The sequence below is a fragment of the Diachasma alloeum genome, unplaced genomic scaffold, assembly GCF_001412515.2.
Source record: "Diachasma alloeum isolate Michigan unplaced genomic scaffold, Dall2.0 Dall_scaffold_00196, whole genome shotgun sequence".
Lineage (NCBI taxonomy): Eukaryota > Metazoa > Arthropoda > Insecta > Hymenoptera > Braconidae > Diachasma > Diachasma alloeum.
In genome coordinates this window covers 331,797-355,951 of record NW_021680361.1, presented here as the reverse complement: position 1 = coordinate 355,951, position 24,155 = coordinate 331,797, and the positions used below count along the sequence as shown (strand labels likewise).

Sequence of the window (24,155 nt, the reverse complement as noted above, 5' to 3'; positions counted from 1 at the left end):
CAGTTGACTATAGTCAACTGAAACCCATGCGGTTACACGCACGTATCATATAAAAGTATTTTCTGACGAATGTGACGTTATAGCCCGAGCCGAAGGCGAGGGTTATAATCACATTCGTCAGAAAATCCTTTTACTGCCGTGTGGCACACGATATTTTATGCCTCGAGGACTGAAAACCGCGATTTAACGGAGCGAAGCGAGAGGCATAAAATTTGTTTTGGGTGATTTGTAAGACGTTAGGGTAATGTTGATTGCCAATATTGGAAAAATGTTGGCTGCCGACGTTGGGACACTATTGGCTACCGACATTGCGGCAATGTTGGCTGCCAAAGTTGGGGTAATGTTGGCTGCCAATGTTAGGAAAATGTTGAGTTCAATAAATCATTGAATCCTCACGCACGAAAAAATTTCATGAGAAAATCTCGCGGATTCGATGGAAATTTCTATTGAATATTCTATTAGTTTTTGGCCGATTCTATTGAAGAATTCCGCAGTTTTACTGCGTGTTTTTTATAGACAATGTTCAATAGCAACTATTTTGTAGAAAAAAATCAGAATTTCATTTTTCTGAACAATTATTTATCGTATCCTCATGTTATAAATTGGTTTTTCCGTAGAAATCGAAGAGGAAATGTGGGCCATTCTCTCATTATACTTATACTTAGCTTTCTGAAAATTAATTTTCTTGTAACTTTAGGCCTAGGAGTGAGTGTTATTTCGGAACGCACAATAAGATGACGCTGATTGAGCAAATACCGTTCTCAAAAGATTTTTTATTTCGACAAGTGAGTAGCATTACTAGATTCTTCTAATAGCTTGACTAATATTTGTTATTCTCGTTCAATAAACAGTTCTTCGATCCAGTATCAAGTACTTACACATACCTATTAGCTGACATAATGCGAAAGCAAGCGGTGCTGATTGATCCTGTTATCGAATGGGCAGAGAGAGATGCTACAATAATAAAAGAATTGAATTTAGAACTGATTTATGCACGTGAGGAGAATATAAATAATTGACTATCACAATATTCGAGAGGGATTGCCCATTATTTTTCTACATATTTTAGTGAATACTCATATGCATGCGGATCACATAACCGGCACCGGAAAGCTGAAGACCTTATTACCAGGTTGTCAATCAGTTATATCAAGAAGTAGTGGCGCGAGAGCAGATCTATTTCTTGACCCGCAAGATCGAGTCCAATTTGGGAGACACGAATTGTTGGCATGTCCTACGCCAGGACATACCGAAGGTAAGACATTCTTTTCTGCTCATATACGCCGACATTCTCGTTAGAATTCTTTGATTGATATGATTTCTATAACAATTGAGAAGTGATCGAGACATGCCATGATAGAACACGACTTACGATTCCCAAGATGTCATCATTTGTTTAAGTAAGTAGCTTAAGGGGTAACAGAAGGCCACCGTTTCCTCGAAATTTTCAAACAAATTTCCTGCTCAAAGCTATTAATATTTTTTGAAACTAAAGCACATTGATCTTCATCATCGCTTCCTGAAGATTAATGTGCTTAGATTTGTAAAAATATCGATAACTTTCGGCAGGAAATTTATTCAATAATTTGGAAAATTAACGGCATTCTGTTACCAGTTAAGACCTTTAGCTTCTGAGAGAATGTGTGCACCGGGAGGCGTTTCTATCCCCGAACGTCCACATCCCGAGATTCGATTGACTGTCGATTGTAGAATCGAGTTGATCAGTATATCGATTCGTATGCGAGTGTAGTTCGATTCAGATTTCAAATTATTGATGGAATCGAAGATGAATCGACTTCACAGGAAGTCGATAGCTTGTGAATTTCGAATGACAAAAATTTATTGCACCAAAACTTGAACGACTCATGGGGTGGTCGATTATAAAAGACTCCTTACGGTCGAACCAGGATCGACTTGAAGAAAGTCGATTGTGACTCGATTGTCCTCATTATTCAAGTCAATCGACCAGTTATTCAGTCGTTTCATACTAGTTTTTTATACTTAGTAAATGAATTGACTCGCTGCCAAGTCGATGGTAGCTCGATTGTCCTCATTATTTAAGTCAATCGACCCACAATCGACCAGTTGTTTAGTCGTTTCATAATATTTTTCATAATTTCAGTGGGAGAATTGACTGATCCTTGAGTCGATTATTACTCGATTGACTTCATATTATTCACTTATATGAAACGACTCAACAACTGGTCGATTGTGGGTCGATTGATGTGAATAATATGCGGGCAATCGAGTCACAATCGACTTTCTTCAAGTCGATCCTGGTCTGACCGTAAGGAGTCTTTTATAATCGACCACCCGATGAGTCGTTCAAGTTTTGGTGCAATAAATTTTTATCATTCGAAATTCACTAGCTATCGACTCCCTATGAAGTCGATTCATCTTCGATTCCATCAATAATCTGAGATCTGAATCGAACTACACTCGCATACGAATCGATATACTGATCAACTCGATTCTACAATCGACAGATCCGCCAGGGATGGGTTTTAGTTTGTGATAACTTTGATTCACATATTTGATAATGAATATAAATGAATACAAAGAGCATTCAGGGATTATTCAGCCCCAAAATTTCAATAATTTCAGGTTGTGTCACATATGTGTGCAAAGAACAAGGAATTGCGTTCACTGGTGATACTCTCCTAATTCGCGGCTGCGGGCGAACGGATTTTCAGGTAAAGTTTTTTTTTAACTCGGGAAATAGTCTTTCAAAGATAAATCAGGATGAAAATGTTGCCATTGCGGAATTATTTTGGATTGTCCATCCTACAGGGCGGCTCACCACGTACTCTATACAATTCCGTGCACTCAGTGATATTCACCCTACCTGAAAATTTCCGCCTGTATCCAGCCCACGATTACTCTGGGAGAACAGTGACAACAGTAGCTGAAGAACGCGCTTACAATCCACGGTTGACGAAATCTCTGGATGAGTTCGTCAGGATCATGGAGAATCTTAATTTAGCATATCCCAAAATGATTGGCAAGTATTCCTTTCAATCAAACTCTTGTTAGGACTCTTTAATAATTCTAGGTGAATTACAGCCTTCATTTCAGATAAGACCCATTGTTCCATTTATTTCTGGTCATTCTTTTAGATAAAGCTGTGCCGGCGAATAGAGTTTGTGGTATTTACGAGCTCATGGATAAAGACGCAGAAGAGAAGGAACATTGAAAAATCCGTCAATGATGTGTAATAATTTTTTTGAATCATGAAGAGAAGAAATAAAACTTTTTGCATATAGTGACTTTTTCTATTTACGAGGATACGCTGATGTAATTTAATTGGACAGAATTATATGAAACGATAAATGCTATACGGAAGCAGTGTTAAAAATCTTTTGTGATTTTGATGATAGGGAGGTCGGGAGGGAAAGTGAAGTGGGATGAATTGCCGGAGAATAAATCAAGATGAGTTTCGTTCATCATAAAATGATGAAAGTTTTTTTTTTCATGCCTTATTTCATTAATTTGAAGCATAATATCCAAAGATATCTCCGAAATTCTGTTTAAAAAAATAGTATATTTCGTAACGAGTGCAAACAAGCAGAGGTAGAAGCCTATTCTACCGAAGCTTTTTTACTGTCGCTTTTTGTGATACTACTTTCTCTCGTTTTTAATTTCTACTAATTCCATTGGTAGTATGCTTCCGAATGGATCCGTAGTTATTCCATTGCAAAATCCAATTCCGCTTCTGTGATGGATCGAACTCCCTTGAACACATTACATTTTCAATTAGGACCGTATAAGTTAACTCAGCATGGACCTGATGTAGTTCCCCGAATCAGGTCGGGGCTAGGATCTCCATATAAGATCCCACACGGGTGCCCGGTTCAGGGCCTGTCTTGACCACGCGTTACATTCATGATCAGGACCATATAATTCAATAACCAGACACCAACCTGATATGAATGATGAATTTGACAGCGTTAATAGAAGTCTAAACCACTTCACAGTCGAAAATAGGAATCTGATCTCAAAAAAAGAGAAAAATTGAAATATCTCGAAAACTTTCAATTGAATGGTACCTATATTTTGATTTGCATCGATAGCCACCACTCAGACGAAAATTTTGAGAGCAAGCAGAATGCATTTGGTCCAGTAGTTTTTGAGATATTAAAGGAAGAATTTTCGATTATAAAGTTAAATATCTCATGAACTACTGGGCCGATTTCGCCCACCGACAATACCAGCCTTCGTTACCAACGGCGCTATAATCATACAAAGTTTGAAGTTTTTATCTCAATTATTTTTTGAGTTATCGTGGATACAAGCGATTTTTTGAAAAAAGTGAAAAAATAGAAAAAAAACCCATTCTCCGTAGTGGATTCATTAGGTTTTGATACAAAAAGATAGGTATTATCAAAACAAAGATTTTCGGATAAAAAAAATTTTAATTGATAAAGCCGTTGATGAGATATTCGTGAAAAACCATTTTTGAGAAAATGCTATATCTCAGGAACCACTTAGTCGATCAGGCTGAAATTTTGCACATGTCTGTCTCCCATTAGGACCTATTATGAGCCAAAATTTCAGATTTTTCGTAAAGACAGTTTCAGAGTTATTGATGACTTTCTGGACAAATGTGCATGCGCACACACACACACACACACATACATACATACATTTGCTAAAAATATCAAATGTCGACGTTTCAGATCACCCTGAGTCATATCCAAGCAAAATTAAAGAATCGAAAAAAATTGCGATTACAAAGTTTCCATTCGGAAGCAAAAAGTGTTTTTTGGCGAGTGGGAGGTTTATATCACGAGCCGAAGGCGAGTGATATAATCCCACGAGCTAAAAAACATTTTTTCACGAGTTACGAACAATGTTTTTCATCACAATGTGGCGGGAATTGGACTTTTAGGCACGCGGAGCGTGCCGAAAAGTTCACTTTTCGTCACAGCGTGATGAAAAGAAATTTTTGAAAACATATGATTAAATTCTATCTATTCATTAGCGTACATTTGAAGAGAAACTTAAGCTAACTTAACTTTAAACTTGACTGAAAACTTAACAACTTGAAACTTAACTCAAATTAAAACTTAACTTGAAACTTAACATGAAAATTTTATTAGATATTAAAATGTATTCACAAGTGTATTTACAGAGAATTGATTACTGAAAACTTAACTTGAAACTTAACTCAAATTAAAACTTAACTTGAAACTTAACATGAAAATTTTATTAGATATTAAAATGTATTCACAAGTGTATTTACAGAGAATTGATTACTGAAAACTTAACTTGAAACTTAACTCAAATTAAAACTTAACTTGAAACTTAACATGAAAATTTTATTAGATATTAAAATGTATTCACAAGTGTATTTACAGAGAATTGATTACTGAAAACTTAACAACTTGAAACTTAACTCAAATTAAAACTTAATAACTTGAAACTTAACTTGAAAATTTTATTAGATATTAAAATGTATTCACAAGTGTATTTACAGAGAATTGATTACTGAAAACTTAACAACTTGAAACTTAACTCAAATTAAAACTTAATAACTTGAAACTTAACTTGAAAATTTTATTAGATATTAAAATGTATTCACAAGTGTATTTACAGAGAATTGATTACAAGATTAAGTAGATGATCAGTCTCCTTCCGGCGTAATCAGGCTCAAATGTGAGAAATTCTGACAGAGAGAACGATGGAGAGCTGCTCTCCTCAGACCCGCGCCATCTCCACTCGTGACATTCCTCTTAGGCATGACGAATTTCAGGTGGAATTTTCGTTTCTCGTCGAACACCGCTTGGATCTTGAAAATGCGGTGCTTGCTGCATTTTGAGCACGGCCCGTTGGAGTGGCTCTGTTGGAGCTTCTTCGAGGCCGTCCGGGCGATCTTCCTGGCCTTCTTGTGGAGGCTCAGGTGACCCTCGAATTCTCCCAATCTCAAGGTTGTTTCCCATCGCTTGATCATCTTGGCTTCCAGCGGCTTCATCGGAACCTGTGGTGTTTTTTTTTATTTAACCATTTTAAACCGTTAAGGTTTACTTTGCAGAAAAATATTTACATTTTGTATGTTTACAGTGTGTACATCAGATTCTCATGTTCTTGAACTCATGCTATTTTACATTAGTTACATTGTTGCAAGAGGCTTAGATTTTTATTTTAGTTTTCTGAACAAATAGATCAATGGCCATAAGGACTCAAGGATTGAGTGTACTGAGAAATGATCTAATATCATATGGGGGAAACATACGTTCTTTTTGTAATTTGTTGTACTGTTCTACACGCTTCATAGAATAAAGTGGACATTGTCATAATACATGATTAAGATCTCTATGAGCACAACCGCACTTACAATTTGGAGATTCAATAATTGTGATCCTGGCAAGCGAGCTAGCTAGGCTATAATGGTTCGCTCTTGCTCTGTTGATCCATACAATCATTCTCCTCGGGAACATAAATTTATTGAACCATGGTTTTTTAGATGTTTTGTGATACCATTGAAAGTATTCCTCTCCTCGAATTTTTCCCTTGTTCATTCTAGTTAATTCTATTTTTTCTTTGGTAATAAAAATCGAGTCCTTTTTTAAAGTTTCAGTCAAATCAGTAAATGGTAACTTATAGTTAAAGTTTGGTGCCAAATTAGTGGCTTCATTGGCTAGGCGATCCGCTTCCTCATTCCCCAGAATTCCCTTGTGAGAGGGTACCCATTGAAATTTTATCTGATTACACTTATTTAACAATAATTCTTTAACCTGTGGCATTCGATATGAAAATTTTATAATTTAAAATATCGAATATTTACGGGTGAAAATCTTTGATTGAATCAACCAACTCACGTTATTGAGAAAGGTTTTGCCGGAGCTGGTCATGTTTGTGACAACCAGTCCCACTTTCGTCCAGTCAATTCGAATGTGGATTTTCGAAATGCTCTGGAACATAAGGAAGTCAAGATGAAAAAATATTCTATGAAGTTATTAAAAAATTTAAAAATTATGGACAAGATAATTTTTTTTTTTCGTCAGTTAGATCGGATTGTCTACAATTTCAATATTTTGACCATTTCGAATATTGAAAATTTCTTAGAGTCCGGGGAAGTTTCTTGGAAATTTCCCGTTATCAAAATTGTTATGCCCCAGATTTGGTCAATTGCGTTATTGTTTAATATGTGGACATACAGCATTGTCAGCGTAACTGAATTATGCTGACCAAGTGATGAAATGTAAGCAATCAATGTATTATTTAAGAGACGGTTGGGTCTGCACAGAATAGACCTGAATTGGCCTCCGACGCGTACTAAAGTCGTAAACTCTTTGTAATCAGTCAGATGACACAGTAATTACAATCATGTAATAAATTCTCATATTTAAATGCCGATAAACCATTGGTGGGATTTATCCCTTTAAGCCTAGAACCTACTATAATTATGAGTACCCCCCACCCTGGGTACAACAAAATTTTTTACGTCTGAAATATTTCTTTCATTACTCACCGGATGTTCCAGCTGTATATTACAATTCGCCAAAGATCCAACTTTGTTATTATCCCGGGGGATAATAAACTTCTTGCCCTCGACGTTGAGAATTCCCTTCTGTGGATACAATAAATAATCAACACGCGATATTCACTGATAATTTATAACGAACAATTGTATAAATTTATCGTACATATTCCATGATGTTTATCGAGAATGGAAGAAGCTCCTGTGCACAATGGTATCTTCCGAAGTTCTAAGCGTTGAAGTCACAATCACAAAATTTTACTCACAGTAAAAAACAGTTTATTTATAAAATTTATATATTTACAGTGATTCACGAAAACATTGAAATAAATGAAACCGAATTACGGAAATGAATGGTTGATGCGTTATATTTCACTAGATATTGTCGAGTCAAATTGCGAGTTGCAACTGTCGAAAATCACGAAATGAGGAATATGTATACCCAGGACTTGAGACCTTCACAAAAGGGGATGACAATTATCTGGAAGAACAGTTGCCTGAGTGGTTGAGTAAGAAACCACTAAGTAATCCCTATTTCTGCAGGAGTTTGCCTTCCGCAGTCATTCGGCGACGTGCGATCGGGCAGTGGGCGGGGAAGGTCCGTCCCGATATTCGAAGTTTAGGTCAGAATTTGTCAACTTGCCGATTGAACAGAGCAAGCGAGATAAGGATATTTTACCCAGCGGGTGTTGTGGACAAATCTTTTTGCGTGAGTCATTGAAAACCTCTAACGAGACTGAAAATTTTTTTGCTGGTAAAAGTCGTTATTATGCGCATCTAGAGATCGAAAAAAAAAATTCGCTAAAAATATTTTTATAAACAGTACAAAAAGAAAAATTTTGACGCTTAATAAATCAAAATCGGATGGATAGAACTCGAGTTATTGAAAAAAAAAGGAAAAACGAAACAAAAATTATATCTCCGAACAGATATCTCAAATTTTTTCAATTTTTTCGGGCTGTCGAAAAAATCTGAAAAAATTTGAGATATAGTTTTTCAACCTCCCCAATCGTAGAAAAAATCGCCATCAATTTCCAAGGGGTTGAGGGTCAGCGGTTGACTCATCTGGCGTGGAATACCTCATATATAATATATACATGATCACAGAAAAAAAATCAATTACCCACATAATTTTATAAAAACAGGTTTTATTAAGGTGTTGAGCTTATCGTGACGAGTCGTCGCAATAAATCAAAAGAGTTCTCACTCCCAATCACTTCATCAATTAATCAATAAATTAATTACCTAGAACTATAACGATCGCCCTGAGTGGCAACATCTCCCAAAAATATTTACAATTCCCATATCTCTTCGTGATTACCTGGGGGATAACCCTTCCCTTCTTTTTGTTGTTACTATTTTGCTGGTAAAAGTCGTTATTATGCGCATCTAGAGATCGAAAAAAAAAATTCGCTAAAAATATTTTTATAAACAGTACAAAAAGAAAAATTTTGACGCTTAATAAATCAAAATCGGATGGATAGAACTCGAGTTATTGAAAAAAAAACGGAAAAACGAAACAAAAATTGTATCTCCGAACAGATATCTCAAATTTTTTCAATTTTTTCGGGCTGCCGAAAAAATCTGAAAAAATTTGAGATATAGTTTTTCAACCTCCCCAATCGTAGAAAAAATCGCCATCAATTTCCAAGAGGTTGAGGGTCAGCGGTTGACTCATCTGGCGTGGAATACCTCATATATAATATATACATGATCACAGAAAAAAAATCAATTACCCACATAATTTTATAAAAACAGGTTTTATTAAGGTGTTGAGCTTATCGTGACGAGTCGTCGCAATAAATCAAAAGAGTTCTCACTCCCAATCACTTCATCAATTAATCAATAAATTAATTACCTAGAACTATAACGAGCGCCCTGAGTGGCAACATCTCCCAAAAATATTTACAATTCCCATATCTCTTCGTGATTACCTGGGGGATAACCCTTCCCTTCTTTTTGTTGTTACTATTTTGCTGGTAAAAGTCGTTATTATGCGCATCTAGAGATCGAAAAAAAAAATTCGCTAAAAATATTTTTATAAACAGTACAAAAAGAAAAATTTTGACGCTTAATAAATCAAAATCGGATGGATAGAACTCGAGTTATTGAAAAAAAAAGGAAAAACGAAACAAAAATTATATCTCCGAACAGATATCTCAAATTTTTTCAATTTTTTCGGGCTGTCGAAAAAATCTGAAAAAATTTGAGATATAGTTTTTCAACCTCCCCAATCGTAGAAAAAATCGCCATCAATTTCCAAGAGGTTGAGGGTCAGCGGTTGACTCATCTGGCGTGGAATATCTTATATATAATATATACATGATCACAGAAAAAAAATCAATTACCCACATAATTTTATAAAAACAGGTTTTATTAAGGTGTTGAGCTTATCGTGACGAGTCGTCGCAATAAATCAAAAGAGTTCTCACTCCCAATCACTTCATCAATTAATCAATAAATTAATTACCTAGAACTATAACGAGCGCCCTGAGTGGCAACATCTCCCAAAAATATTTACAATTCCCATATCTCCGATCACTTCTTCTGCTCTTGAGCTAATTTTTGAGTCACCATTTCCCTGAACTGTCCCAGTATCAGGTTTTCCCTCTTCTGTCTCTCCTCTTTACTGAACATGGCAAGAGCCCTCTTCTCGTCAGCCGAATATATCTGATTCTCCTTACGTATACGCACAGCCTCCATTCGCCTGTGTCTGCTACCGCTCATGACGTAGCCCACGGATTCGTAGGACGCAATTTCGTCGGAGGTGAGACCGATCTCACCTCTTCTAGGGATTCGTTTTCCCTCGGCTACGAAGGCAGCCATGGCGGCACCCTCACCAGGTAGAAGGGCCTTGCCGAAGTCCTTCGCTGAAAGTGTCACGTGTTGCTTCTGCACTGGACCCACCATTCCGTCGTCTCCACTGTCGTCTGATGACGAGGTCTTTCGTTTCTTTGGTTTCTCGATCAGTTTGTCTTTCTCCACCCACTCCACTGTCTCCGAACCGTCGGAGGAGTCTGAGTCTGAGGAACTCTCAGAGTATTTTCGCTTTCTCTTCTTTCGTTTTTTCTTTTCTTTCTTCGATTTCTTCTCTTTCTTCAGTTTTTTGCTTTTCTGGAAGAGGAAGTTGATTTGGGAAAGTCAAATATGATTCAAAATTTATAAAAAATATTGAAATAAATATTATTTATGCTCGGTAAAAGGTACTTGGGGCAAAAAAGTGGCCTAAAAATTGAAGGAAAATTTCCACTTGATTTATTTTTTCAAATAAGTTTGTTCGGCATGAATAACATTTTAGGGAGAAATTATAAAAGAAGATCGTCAATCCTCGATCAATCGAATTTCATGAATTTTTTCATAAATACACACTTTCATAAGCTCTATTCATTGACACAAACTAAAATTCAATTTTTCTGACAGATTCGAAAAAATTGATATTTTTCAAAAAATCGATTTTTCAACGATCACTCAAAAAATTGACATCAGAATGGAATTAGTCATGGCTCAAAAAATTGATAACACAATACCCTCTTGATTCTATCAGAATATGAATATCGAGTGAAAACAAATTCGAGTCGTGAGAGGGTCTGAATGTAGAATTATTTGGCAGAACGAAATAATGCCCAAAATTTTGATGACATTCTAATTGACGATAGTAGAATAAAAAAAGAAGAATTAAAAAAAGAGAACCCATTCGAAGGCAAATTGCTAATTTATTAACAACAATAACTATCCTTATTTACAAAAAAATAAAATTGTCCACTTGTTTACTTTTCTGGGGAAGCTTTTGATGGATTTTAGTTTGTAAGTGAGAATATGTGTAAACATTCAATAACATCACAGAGATATACTAAAAAATATTATTTATGTTCGAGGAAAGGTAATTGAGGTGAAAAAATTGTCGAAAACCTCAAGACAAAATTTCCATTTCAATTCTTCATCTCAAGAGCACTCGTTTGGCACAAGTAACTTTTTAGAAACAAAAATGAAAAAAATTATAAAATAAACTGCTAAATCCACTGAAATAAAAAAGGAAAAAGTAATAATTGATATTCACCTTCTTTTTCTCCTTCTTCTTCCGCTTCTTGCTCTCTGGTGATAAATCAGCCTTAGTCTTATTTTTTAGGGCCTCATCCTCATCATCAGTCCTAGAAAATAAGAAAATAAAATGTTTAATTAAACCTATTTAGGATCAAAATGTAATTAATTAACAATTGTTAGTAAATTATTATTCGGTGAAATCCATTATTCTTCAGTAATGTTTTCATATTATCATGAGTGTGTAATTTTAGGTTAGAACACCCCACGAGAATGGGCATCGAGAGACTTCAGAGGACCGAAAAGATATATTTTTATTTTTTTTAAAGTGAGTACTTACTCCTCTAGTTTCGTGGGAGACTTGGCCCATATTCTATCAACCCCGAGAAGTCCAATCTGCTCCCGATCCTTTCTGCGTCCGTCCATCAGATTGTTTTGTTCGCAGTGATTCTCATCCAAACGAGAAGATTCCGACAAATGGAGAATGACAGCGCCACTGGGCCATATTCTTCTATTCTATTCGTAATTGGTTATATCCTCTAACAGCAGTAGAGGCAAGCACCATTTCTCCTCCAAGTAATTGATGGTTATGGTTACACCCCCCAGGGGGCAGTACCGAATAGTTCAAAACTTCTTTCTTTTCTTGTTTGATTCAACTACTCGTTCAATTCTTTTCTCTTTCAAATTCAAAATACATCACAGGTGAAACATGATCAAAACAACACCATCTATCCAATGCTTCGGGAAATCCCGAAATCAGGATATTTCATTTCAAATATTTTTCACTCGGTTTGATAGAACCTTGATGATTGATGTTTACATTCGTGTGTCCTTGGTGTAAGAATAGATGTTATTCAATGGTATCCGCGATGTTTTGTGTCCATTATATGAATTCCGATCGATTTTTCCCGAGAATTAAAATCCAAAATATTGTTCTTTCACCAAATCTCCAATTTTAATTCCGCAAAAAGTTGAACTGAATTTACAAAATTAAATTTCCTTCAAAGATAATTCCACGGCTAGTATAGAAATCTTGAAAGAATTTATTCGGAACTTCCACTTTCAGCACTTTAAATCTGATCTTCGATTTTATTTCCACTGATTCTATATACTGCGGAGTTCGTTGGTAGTCTTTAAGACTACTATTAATTCTCGGAGAGCTAAAAAGAAAGGAAAACAAGAGGAAGGAAGGAAAAGAAGGAGCAGAAAGGAAAAGAAGAAAGGAAAATGGAAAAAAAGGAATAGATGTTAAAGAACAGGATATGGCGTCTCCCAACGAACTCCCACTGGGCCATATCGGCAGGATTTTTTCTTCTCTTTTGAGGAGAGCAGAGCGAAGGGGTCACGTGAAGGGATCACGTGGCCCCGAATACTGCACCCTGATTGGTCGAAATCAGAACGGAGAAAATAATCCATCAAAGGATGAATTCTACAATCAATTATTAGGGGAGGGTGGGGCAATTATAGGGGGGCCACCCTCCCCTAAATGTTTTTGAACCTATCAAAAAATGAATGGGCAAGTCATAAAGAAATAATACATTGTGAACTGCTTTCTATCCACATTTATTCCATAATCATTGTATAATTATGATTACTCCATTACAGTAACTTTACAGTACCTCAAAACTCAGTGAAAAGCACAGCGATTTCACTCGTGTGCGCGATAGTCCATTAGGGAAGAATTAGTACATACAAGAGGAAGCAAATATATTAATAAGATATTCTAGTATCTTGTTCGTTACTCTTCTTTTTTGTACATTGCCACAGACATTTATGCTAAATATTCATCGAAATCTTATCATTACGTAAGAAGAGAAGAAGAGATTCTATAAATTAAAAAAAATCAGTCACGATGGGGATAACGATATGTTACTCCTAGTTATTTGCGTCGAAATGAAAATCTGTAGAAAAAAATGGCTTTTTTCCAGTTTTCAAATGGAAAAGGATTCAACAAAATATTATTTTTGCTGAGATTCTTCCGCAGAAAGAGAATGAAATCATGAATCTTGTAAATTGATGAAATGATCTCTATTTTTTTTAAAGAAAAAAATATTTTTAAGATAAAAAAATATTCTGTTGAATCCATTTTTTATTATGCACTTATGAAGAAATGAAAGTTATTATAAAAATCGAAGACGATGATGTGAGAATAACGAATTCTCTGTGAGAAAAAACTGAAGACCTGAGTGAATTCTGATTGATTGTGACGCTCAATAGCCTGAAGAGAAATCACTGAATAAAAATAAATAATTCGAAATTTCGTGTCGATTTTAGCTTTGAGACCGAGAAATAAAAATCTAAAAAAATAGTACGAAATGTCTCAGACTGGTTCATTCAAAGCGTTTTCGGCGGGCAGAGTCTCTTTAGCTCCTACCCTGAGGTGATTGAGAGCCCCAGCCAGACGGAGTCAGAGAGACTGCTCTGAGTTTCCATCAGTTCCAACTTTATCTAAGTACGTAGGGTTACCCCGGGAGCTCAATCATCATAATTTAATCACCGAAAGAAAAATTCAAAAAATCACAATAAGTTGAGAGGCCAATTTCCAGTGACTTTTGAAGCCTTTTTTATGAAAATAAAAATGAATCCAATAACTACTTCACTCTGTTTCTTCTTTGAAATCAGTAGCGAAGTGATTAGTTGAGTTTTCGAAGAGTATCTCCGAATCTAAAGGAGATAATGAAATTTTCGTAATAACCTTTTTTCTAGAGCAAATTGAGTGCTACAAAAAAGGTCCCGACGAAACTTTAGCTATCTCCCTTAGATTCCGAGGTATTCACTAAAAACTGGCCAATAGTCAAAATCGACTTGAACTATTTTACCCTTCGCTACCGAAATATTTTCTTCAATAAAATATCTCCCAAAAATAAAATACTCGGCTTGAACGGAATATAGAAATCTTCCCTCCGTTATTCCACCCCCAGAAAGAGAGATGTTTCTTCAACTGGCGAGACCTCAAAAAATCGTGCGCATGTTAAGGATGTTCGACACTCTTTCAGCCAAAATTGACGTTGTTTTCATTTTTCTGGCAAATTATCGATGGGAGTGACGTGAAAAAATATCACGTTTTTGCGTTTTGTCATTATTTAATGGCTCACGAAGTTGCGTAGTGGTGCGATAATTTTCATGCGTTTTTTCTACAGTTTTGTGATTCTTTTTAAAAGTTTAGAGAAAACGCAGGAAAATGTTCGCACCACCTTAAAATTTCGTCAGTCATTAAATAATGACAAAACGCAAAAACGTGATATTTTTTCACGTCACTCCCATCGATAATTTGCCAGAAAAATGAAAACAACGTCAATTTTGGGTAAAAGGGTGTCGAACATCCTTAAAAGCCCTCGCAGCCCTCGAACCTCCCCCAGCCCTTTTATATCCTCGACAACTGCTGCAACAAATTGCTCGGCAAAACCGACTCCAGCTTATCCATGATATAATAAAACGGCAGGCTGAACCACGCGAGAATGACCCTAGCCACAAACCCCATGGTGTCCGGATACTGATGTGTCAGAAGTGCCAACAGCGCGGTAAAAGAGCACAGTCCAGCAGTGAATAGAATAAAAAACGGCAGCTCCTTCTTGGGATAGACACTGACGTCGTGAAAAGCGGGAAGAAGTTCCCTGTCAGCGCACTCTGTGCACGTGGGATAAGGATAGAAGAGGTGGCCCCTCTCCAGAGGATAGGGTAGCATTCTGAAGGTGCCCTCCCACGTGCAGTGGAGGAGGTTGAGGGCCCCCTCCATCTGCTTCCAGTGGGCAAGATGGAAGAATGCGTAGGCGATAGCTTCCGAGTCGCCGCGTTTGAGGACGTGTTCAGGAGGGAGGATGAGGGGCTTCATCTCCAGGAGGTACTTGGGCACGTGGGGATTGAACTCCACAGCCCTGTGGATGGCCTCCACCGCGGACATCTCCGCCGTCGTCAGACCCCGTTTGGACGCTACGTCCGGTGAAAATTTGTCCGCGACTAGTCTAGCTTTCAGCAAAGCCGCTGTATAACAGATTGTCGCTGACTTTGGGAGACTGATGTCGTCGTATTTGGCGAGCACCGCTTGGACGTCGGCGTACGCCTGCATCTCGAGGAGTGCCTCGATCAAGTTCTCGTGGATGTTCAGGACGTTCATGATCGGGGGGACCTCCTTCGTCAGGTCCCTGAACATCTTCACGGACTCCTTCAATTTACCGAGCTTTCGGGCGCACATGGCCAGACGACGTCTGATGTAGATCAGGACGTTCGTGTCGCGTCTGTGAATGGCCTCCGCTATCGTCCCCTGGTGCTGGGTGTTCTGGGACTTGCGGTAGTAGTTTTCAGCGACTTTCAGCGCCTGCTTCAGGATCTTCTCGGCATCGAGGATCGTCGTCGCCTCCTCCTCCGCGAGGAGAATGTACGCGGGCGCGCAGTCCGGATTGCGCTCCAGCGCGCTGTGCGCGGCTTTTATCCGGACCACTGGGTTACGCTCGCGCCACGCTGTCTGCATTATTTCGTACTCGGCTTTACCTGTGATTTCGTGAGCGGTCAGGCTTGAAGTGTCGCAAGGGTCACAAGGGTCAAAATAAGGGTCACGAGTGTCAAAGCACTGGCCATGACAGTTGGAGTAAGGGTCGTAAGGGTCACGAGGTTCAGAATGAGGGTAATGTCACAAGGGTCATAAGGGTTAGAATAAGGGTCAGAAGGCTTAACTTAAGGGTCACGATGTTCAATTTATGTGTCACGAGGGGTATAATGAGGGTCAGACTGAAGGTCACAAGGGTCAAAATAGGGGTCGCAAGGTTCTGAATCAGGGTGATGAGAGACAGAATAAGGGTCACGTAGGGTTATAATAAGGGTCACAGGGGTCAGATTAAGGGTCATAAGGATTAGAATAGGGGTCATGAGGGTCGGAGTAAAGGTTACAAAGGTCAGATTAAGGGTGATACAGGGAGAATGAGTCGACAAGGGTCACAAGGGTCAAAATAAGGGTCACGAATGTCAAAATAATGGCCATGACAGTTGGAGTAAGGGTCGTAAGGGTCACGAGGTTCAGAATCAGGGTAATGTCACAAAGGTCATATTAAGGGTCATAAGGGTTAGAATAAGGGTCAGAAGGCTCAGATTAAGGGTCACAATGTTCAATTTATGTGTCACGAGGGGTATAATGAGGGTCAGAAGGGTCAGATTGAAGGTCACAAGGGTCAAAGTAAGGGTCAAAATAAGGGTCGCAAGGTTCTGAATCAGGGTGATGAGAGGCAGAATAAGGGTCATAAGGATTAGAATAGGGGTCATGAGGGTCAGAGTAAAGGTCACAAAGGTCAGATTAAGGATTATACGGGCAGAGTAAGTGTTGCAAGGGTCACAAGGATCAAAATAATGGCCATGAAAGTTGTAGTAAGAGTCGTAAGGGTCACGAGGTTCAGAATCAGGGTAATGTCACAAAGGTCATATTAAGGGTCATAAGGGTTAGAATAAGGGTCAGAAGGCTCAGATTAAGGGTCACAATGTTCAATTTATGTGTCACGAGGGGTATAATGAGGGTCAGACTGAAAGTCACAAGGGTCAAAATAAGGGTCGCAAGGTTCTGAATCAGGGTGATGAGAGGCATAATAAGGGTCATAAGGATTAGAATAGGGGTTATGAGGGTCAGAGTAAAGGTCACAAAGGTCAGATTAAGGATTATACGGGCAGAGTAAGTGTCGCAAGGGTCACAAGGGTCAAAATAATGGCCATGAAATTTGGAGTAAGGGTCGTAAGGGTCACGAGGTTCAGAATCAGGGTAATGTCACAAGGGTCAGATTAAGGGTCATAAGGGTTAGAATAAGGGTCAGAAGGCTCAGATTAAGGGTCACAAAGTTCAATTTATGTGGCACGAGGGGTATAATGAGGGTCAGAAGGGTCAGATTGAAGGTCACAAGGGTCAAAATAAGGGTCGCAAGGTTCTGAATCAGGGTGATGAGAGGCAGAATAAGGGTTACAGGGGTCAGATTAAGGGTCATAAAGATTAGAATAGGGGTCATTAGGGTCAGAGTAAAGGTCACAAAGGTCAGATTAAGGGTCATGCGGGCAGAGTAAGTGTCGCAAGGGTCACGAGTGTCAAAATAATGGCCATGAAAGTTGGAGTGAGGGTCGTAAGGGTCACGAGGTTCAGAATCAGGGTAATGTCACAAGGGTCAGATTAAGGGTTAGAATAAGGGTCAGAAGGCTCAGATTAAGGGTCACAATGTTCAATTTATGTGTCGCGAGGGGCATGAATAAGGGTCATATTGAAAGTCACAAGGGTCAAAGTAAGGGTCACAAGGGTCAAAATAAAGGTCTCAAGGTTCAGAATCAGGGAGATGAGAGGAAGAATAAGGGTCACAAGGGTCAGATTAAGGGTGACAGGGTTCAGTTATGATCATAAACAGTCAATTGAAAAAGGGAATATCGAATCTGCCAGGAAAAAGGGCATCGACAACAACCAAATATTCAATCATTTTCCGACTGACCTGTGTCGCCCTCGCATGTGAAGAATGTCTGGTGATCCTGAGCGGAAAGATTCATGTCGTAATAAGTCAGGGGCTCTTTGTTGGTCGCCCAGTAGAAGCGTTGGTACTCGGCACCTCTGAAGAGGTTCAGCGGATTTCGCCAGACCTTGCACTCGGGGACGTTCTGCTGGGATGATGTGCTAGTGCTGTTCGACGGAGTGTTTGCGGACTCGGTGGACGTCTCCCCTCCTCCGATCCACGGGGAGATGTGGTTCAGGGAGACTTGCTCTATGAAGGAGGTCCCGTATTTACGGAAGTACCACCACTCGAATATCAGGATTAGGCCGGAGATGAGGGAGGACGTGCCGGTCAGGGCGACGTAGAATTTTGGGGTCAGGGTGCTCAGGAACATCGTTGAGTCCCACATGCTGGTGAAGAGAAGGGCCATTTAGGAAGGGTGGAGAGGTTGGGGGTTTCCTCGGAAGTCTGGAATTTTTTAGCAGAAAATTACGTGACTGATAGCAATTTTTCGAGATTTAAGGGGAGTCACACAATTTTTTCAAGTGCCAGAAGTTTTTGATAAAAAAATTAGGCGATTTTTAAATACTAGCGATTTTTAATAGGGCAAACTGAGTAGATGGACGTTTGTTTTTTAGCAATTGAAAAAAAAATCGGCACTCAGGGGTTAAGAATTACAACAGTTAGTGAAAATTCAAAGCAACAATTCACTTTTCAGTATTTTTTTGCGTAATTTGCTATTCAAAAGTAGCTCGTCCATCTACAGGGCAGCTTACCCTATTCTAGATCAATTCAGTAGCGAAGTGGTAAAACGACACAAGTCAGTTTTGACTATAGACCAGTTTTCAATTAATATCTCGGAATCTAAGGGAGATAGCAAAATTTTTATTATAACCTTTTTTGTAGAGCCGAGTGAGAGCTTCAACAAATGTCATTTCGAAAATTTCGCTATCTCCCTTAGATTCGGAAATATTCGTCAAAAACTCAACTGGGAGATGAGTCGACTTGAACCGTTTTACCACTTCGCTACTGAATTTATACTATTTTACTTGATTTCATTTCAATTTCCGTCTTCACAATTAGATTAATGTAATTTTATGCATTCTTATTCTTATTATATATATTTTTTTTCCTTAATTTACAAATTACAACATTGAATGAGGAGGAATTATGTTAAAGATCAATAAAAAGTGTTTTTTTTTATCAGAATAAGCACGCAAAGCAAAAGTAATTTGAAATCTCATTCAGGTAATGGAAAAATCTCTCCATGTGTTTCGGAAAATTTTTTAAACCTATTTTTTCGCATTATGATAAGCAAATGAAAAAAGAACCGGAAAGGGATAATCGGCTGGAAAATGGATTTTTCTTTCTTTTATGTCGGCGGGAACTTCTCCATTGAATTCTATCTGGTGTTTGCCTTTTTCTTATATTTTTCCCTATAATTTTTAGGTCTCAAACGATGATTTAACGTTAGTTCTACGTTTATTATTTAGTACCTCATCATCATCAGCTCTAAAAACACACATGAGATGATCAATAAATCTACCAATCACATATGCATCAACTCTTCCACAAATTCCCTAATTTTTTTCGCTCTTTATTGATTGATTTCGAATAGTCAACCTGTTCTATTATCAATGTTGTTATGGTTTCGAGATGGATGAAGGCTTTTTGCAGGTTAGCATTGATTACTTTGGGATTTAAAGACTTTAAATTACTTGAAAAAATGCATTTTTTGGTAGAAATGAGGGTAGAATGTTCGAAGAAATACTCACCTATTTTTTTTTATTCCCGTGGAAGGTTTTCTGTGGTCTCTGTCAACCCCATGAGTCCAATTATGACGACAAACCCGGAGCTTTCATGATTTACTCAGGGTCGTAGCCGTCATGTACGCATGCGCGGTGATACTTATCACCGAGTATTTTTTTGAATGCGACATGTGTGAGAAATTTGCTGGAAAAACCGAAAGCTTTGTCTAAGAAATTCTATTGGAATTGTATAAGAATTCTATTAACGACAATCAGTCATCAAATTTGTCAATTAAATTGCGTGAGAAAAATTTGAAAAAAATCATGAATATTATTCAGTGTCACTCAAATTACATTTTGCACAGAATTATTATTTTTTTCAACATTCGTTGTTTGTGAATAAATAATTGAAATTGTTTAAACTTTCGGAAATCTAATTTTTTTAGGCATGAAATTGATTTCTGGTAAAATTCTGAGTATGAATAAATTTGTTACAATTTCGAACAATAATTTTTATGGGGGGGTATCGTTTCAAATGACTTGAAAAATGCATCATTTGATAGAGATGAGGGTAGAATGTTCCAAGAAACACTCACATATTTTTTTTATTCCTGTAAAGGGCTTTCTGCGGTCTCTGTCAACCCCATGAGTCCAATTATGACGACAAACCCGGAGCTTTCATGATTTACTCAGGGTCGTAGCCGTCATGTACGCATGCGCGGTGATACTTATCACCGAGTATTTTTTTGAATGCGACATGTGTGAGAAATTTGCTGGAAAAACCGAAAGCTTTGTCTAAGAAATTCTATTGGAATTGTATAAGAATTCTATTAACGACAATCAGTCATCAAATTTGTCAATTAAATTGCGTGAGAAAATTTTTAAAAAAATCATGAATATTCAGTGTCACTCAAATTACATTTTGCACATAATTATTATTTTTTTCAACATTCGTTGTTTGTAAATAAATAATTGAAATTGCTTAAACTTTAGAAATCTAATTTTTTTAGGCATGAAATTGATTTCTGGTAGAATTCTGAAAATGAGTAAATTTTTCACGATTCGAAACAATGATTTTTATGGGGGGGGGGTTGTTTCTTTCTCCATGTGTGCCCAGGATCTCGATTAGCCAGGATAACACTTATAAGTGTTATCTTTATTAAAACAGATAATAGAATAATCAATTGAAGAAAGGATAAGAAAGAACAGTCATCAATATATACTGAATGTTTTTTTTTTATTACAAAACGTCTGTAATTAGGCTACAACATGTAATATAATAGCGTTTGGTCTAGACCCATTATTGAAATGAAAAAAAGCTTCAACTGCACCTCTGCCACATAGCCCCATATTTTTCCCCACATTAAACTGATAAACCTGCGCTCCAGACAATCAAGAGGCAATCGCACATCGTCATCGGTATAAAAGATTCTCCATTGGCCGTAATGAAAGAAAAAAAAATCAACTGGAAGATGTATTCATCGTAAATAAGGACACAGTAATGCCTGGAGCGCAAATTCAGAAGAACAAGAAAAAAATTTCAAGGAAGAAAAATACGGATTGTACATTGATTTCGTCTACAATCAGATAATCGGCTCTTGCCGAGTGTAAAAATCATAAAATTAAACCATTAAATCATGATTACAATCAAATATATATATCTCTATCTCCTTTGTTTCACCTCGTAATCTAGTGAATAATTTCACGAAAAATAAAGGAGGAAAAAAGTAATAGAAAACTATCCCAAGCTGCTAATTCTAAGATAATGTAATATCCTTTTTCATCGATAATTTCTATTTATATTAGGTATATGCATGTACGTTATAACTAAACAGATATATGATTTTGCTGGGCAGAACCATTTATCGGTTTTGCATTTAGCTGGGGGAAAATCAATGAATCGTCAATCGTTTATTTTCGAAAGGGCAAAACTTCTGGACTCCATGCTTTTTTATTCTAATTACGAGATCATTATTAAGAGGCCTCGGGTGGGAAAAAAGTATGGAAATGAGGGAAAAACTGCGCCATTAATTCTCAGGGCAAAAAAGGATGAAAAAATCGGAAGGATGGCTTGAAAAATTTGTTCCTTTTCCGGAAACTGGATGAAATAAGTTGGAAATGTTGTAAAGATCATAAATAATTTAAAGAAGTGTTCGAAAATGCGAAGTGGCGGATAAGTGTGTGCGTCGCCATCTTGCTCCGCCCCAAGGGGTTTTCAAGATGTCGGCGCCTCCACTTCGCATTTTCAAACCTTTCTTAAAATTATTGAAGATTTTATATCACCCTCAATTCGTTCTATTCAGATTCCAGAAAATGGAACAATTTTTTTAAACCATGTGCCATCATAACTCATTTTTAGAACAGTTCGAAAATAGGAGGTGGTGTACAGGTGTCGCGCACCGCCATTTTGCTCTGTGCCAAGGGGCTTCCAAGATGGCGGCGCCTCCACCTCACATGTTCAAACATTTCTCAAAATTATTTCACACTTCATATCACCCTCAATTCACTCCATCTCGTTTCTATAAAATGGAACAAATTTTTTAAGCCATATTTCCGATTTTTCCATCACATGTTGCCTGAGAATTCACACCTCAGACTTTCAGTTTTTTCATACTCCCGATGCCCCTCAATTTAATAATAACCAACTTTTCGATACATTTTTTTATTCTTTGAATATCTCTCTTTCTCTAAGGAGAATTAAATGTTTTGCACTTTCAAGTCGTGATTCTCGTCATTAGCTCCCCCCCAGGATCTCCATAACTATATATTTTTTATTCATATTTCATATAGAATAATTATCCAAGTAAAATTCTGTAAAATACAATATACTCCTAATATAAATTCTTAATCTTTTTTTTTTTTATAAATAGTTATAGTAGTAGTCTTCACACCATTTTTTGTTAATCATCGATAATCAGATGCCGTTATTTCATTTCATTAGTTTAAATATTACATTTGTGCCCTTTTGCACTAACTCGTGGTTTATTTCATATTCCCCTTTTTCGTTTATGACTGTTTATATAATACATGTAATATAGAATCTAAAGGAATCACTCGTATTTACATATGTACAGGTTGTCGTTACAAGCATGACCGACTTCTCGTGTTTTTTTCCCTTTTGAATTCGGAAAATAGTCGATTGTTTGGAAAATCAGGGATTTTCATAGTTTTTTATAGAATGTTTTTTCAAGTTTTTTCTTCGTCGGTCAATCTTATTGCTTTGCCCGCAGTCAAGTCACAATTAGAATTGATAAATCATTTTGAATTTCATTTTTTTCGATCGTCAGTAATAGGTACTTGGCCAACCCAACTCACAATGATAGCGAATGATTTAAAAATGGCACTTACCAATAATCACATGGGAATTTCGAGATCATTCGGTGGTGGAGTGGTGGGAGGGCTTGGGGAGTAAAATGATTTTCTCTGGCTTGTTGAGTGTTAAATTGCTGTGGTAATGAGGAGTTTTGGGAGAAAATTTCAGATTTTTTTTGGTGGATTTTTTTTTAGTTGCGAAGATCGTATTTTGAGTCGACGGTTGTTGAGATTCATAAAAAATCAAGAAATTTAGAGATTTTTTGAAATCATTTTTGAATTTTAAATTCCCTCGAAAATTAACGATTCAAGAGAAAATGTCGAGGAATTGTTTGTGGAATTTCAACAGCTAGAAATTTTTTTTTATATTTCCTTTCAAAATAAATAGTTTCCCAGATGAACGGAGAAGTCATTTTTTTAACGGAGAATTGTGAAGGTTAGAGGACATCAACTGTTCTTAAATGTTGAATTATCTTAAAAATTCAGAAGGCTTTATGAATTTTTTTCTGAAACTACTAGTTCCCAAGACAAATGTATAATTAACAAAAAAAAATCATGCAGAATTTTGAGGAAATGTTGACCGTTTGTCTCAACAAAAGAAATTTCAACCAATTTATGAAGTTTAAGAAAATAATTCTTGTTAAATCTCAGATAATTTCAATAACTGTTGACTGCGGAAAAAATGCAGAGACTTGTTTTGTTGGAAATTTCTTACTTTAAGAAACAAATCCCAAGAATTTTTCTCGTCAAGCCACTAACTTTCAAGATAAATGCACAATTATCAAAAAATATTTAGTTTTCTTAAAATCCAAATGAATCGTTTCAATTAGTAAAAAAATCTAGAACTTCAAATGCTTGAGGGGAAAAAACGACTGATGATTTCGAGAATTACTGATCTTGATAAAAAATGTCAAGATTTTTTTTGCTGTCAGAGTTCAATAAAAAATTCTCCTCTCAAAATCATTAGTCTCCAAGAATAATGAACAATCAACAGAAGAAATTTCCAAGATAGATTCATCTTGCTGACTATTGACTCCAGAAAAACTCCTCGAAGTCAGTTTTATTTGAAAAACTCCTGAGTTTCAATATAAATGCACAATTATGAAAAAATATTCATAGTTTTCGAAAAGT

The 24,155-nt window shown here is 37.0% G+C and overlaps 4 protein-coding genes across 7 annotated transcripts in view; 1 reads left to right on the top strand and 3 right to left on the bottom strand.

Moving 5' to 3' along the window:
• LOC107048692 (persulfide dioxygenase ETHE1, mitochondrial) overlaps positions 1-3,262 on the top strand; it is a 5,308-nt gene extending 2,046 nt beyond the window's left edge. For all 3 annotated transcript variants that reach the window (XM_015272007.2, XM_015272008.1, XM_015272009.1), the window contains exons 2-7: positions 698-785; positions 852-996; positions 1,070-1,255; positions 2,605-2,693; positions 2,791-3,001; positions 3,117-3,262. In XM_015272007.2, coding sequence (XP_015127493.1) covers positions 698-785; positions 852-996; positions 1,070-1,255; positions 2,605-2,693; positions 2,791-3,001; positions 3,117-3,193 — 796 coding nt within the window. In that variant the 3' untranslated portion in view covers positions 3,194-3,262. The remainder of the gene's footprint in view (positions 1-697; positions 786-851; positions 997-1,069; positions 1,256-2,604; positions 2,694-2,790; positions 3,002-3,116) is intronic.
• A 2,335-nt stretch (positions 3,263-5,597) lies between these two features.
• Positions 5,598-7,603, bottom strand: LOC107048683 (the record flags this gene model as incomplete). Its single annotated transcript, XM_015271996.1, has 3 exons — positions 5,598-5,977; positions 6,819-6,911; positions 7,472-7,603. Coding segments are annotated over 3 exons (579 nt in total), but the record flags the coding sequence as incomplete, so codon positions are not given.
• A 1,561-nt stretch (positions 7,604-9,164) lies between these two features.
• LOC107048702 (NKAP family protein CG6066) lies at positions 9,165-12,580 on the bottom strand. 2 transcript variants are annotated; one of them, XM_015272028.1, is made up of 4 exons: positions 11,859-12,580; positions 11,538-11,628; positions 10,013-10,594; positions 9,165-9,400 (listed from the first exon to the last, which is right to left on the bottom strand). In XM_015272028.1, exons 1-3 carry the CDS (start codon positions 11,942-11,944, stop codon positions 10,019-10,021), a joined length of 753 nt encoding a protein of 250 aa, XP_015127514.1. In that variant the 5' UTR covers positions 11,945-12,580; the 3' UTR covers positions 9,165-9,400; positions 10,013-10,018. The 2 variants fall into 2 exon arrangements, with proteins under 2 accessions (XP_015127514.1, XP_015127512.1); XM_015272026.1 differs by lacking the exon at positions 9,165-9,400 and having other exon boundaries at positions 9,938-10,594.
• A 2,197-nt stretch (positions 12,581-14,777) lies between these two features.
• LOC107048706 (protein ST7 homolog) lies at positions 14,778-19,825 on the bottom strand. Its single transcript, XM_015272035.1, has 3 exons — positions 19,740-19,825; positions 17,968-18,432; positions 14,778-16,006 (listed from the first exon to the last, which is right to left on the bottom strand). Exons 2-3 carry the CDS (start codon positions 18,392-18,394, stop codon positions 14,883-14,885), a joined length of 1,551 nt encoding a protein of 516 aa, XP_015127521.1. The 5' UTR covers positions 18,395-18,432; positions 19,740-19,825; the 3' UTR covers positions 14,778-14,882.
• Positions 19,826-24,155: the final 4,330 nt, after the last annotated feature.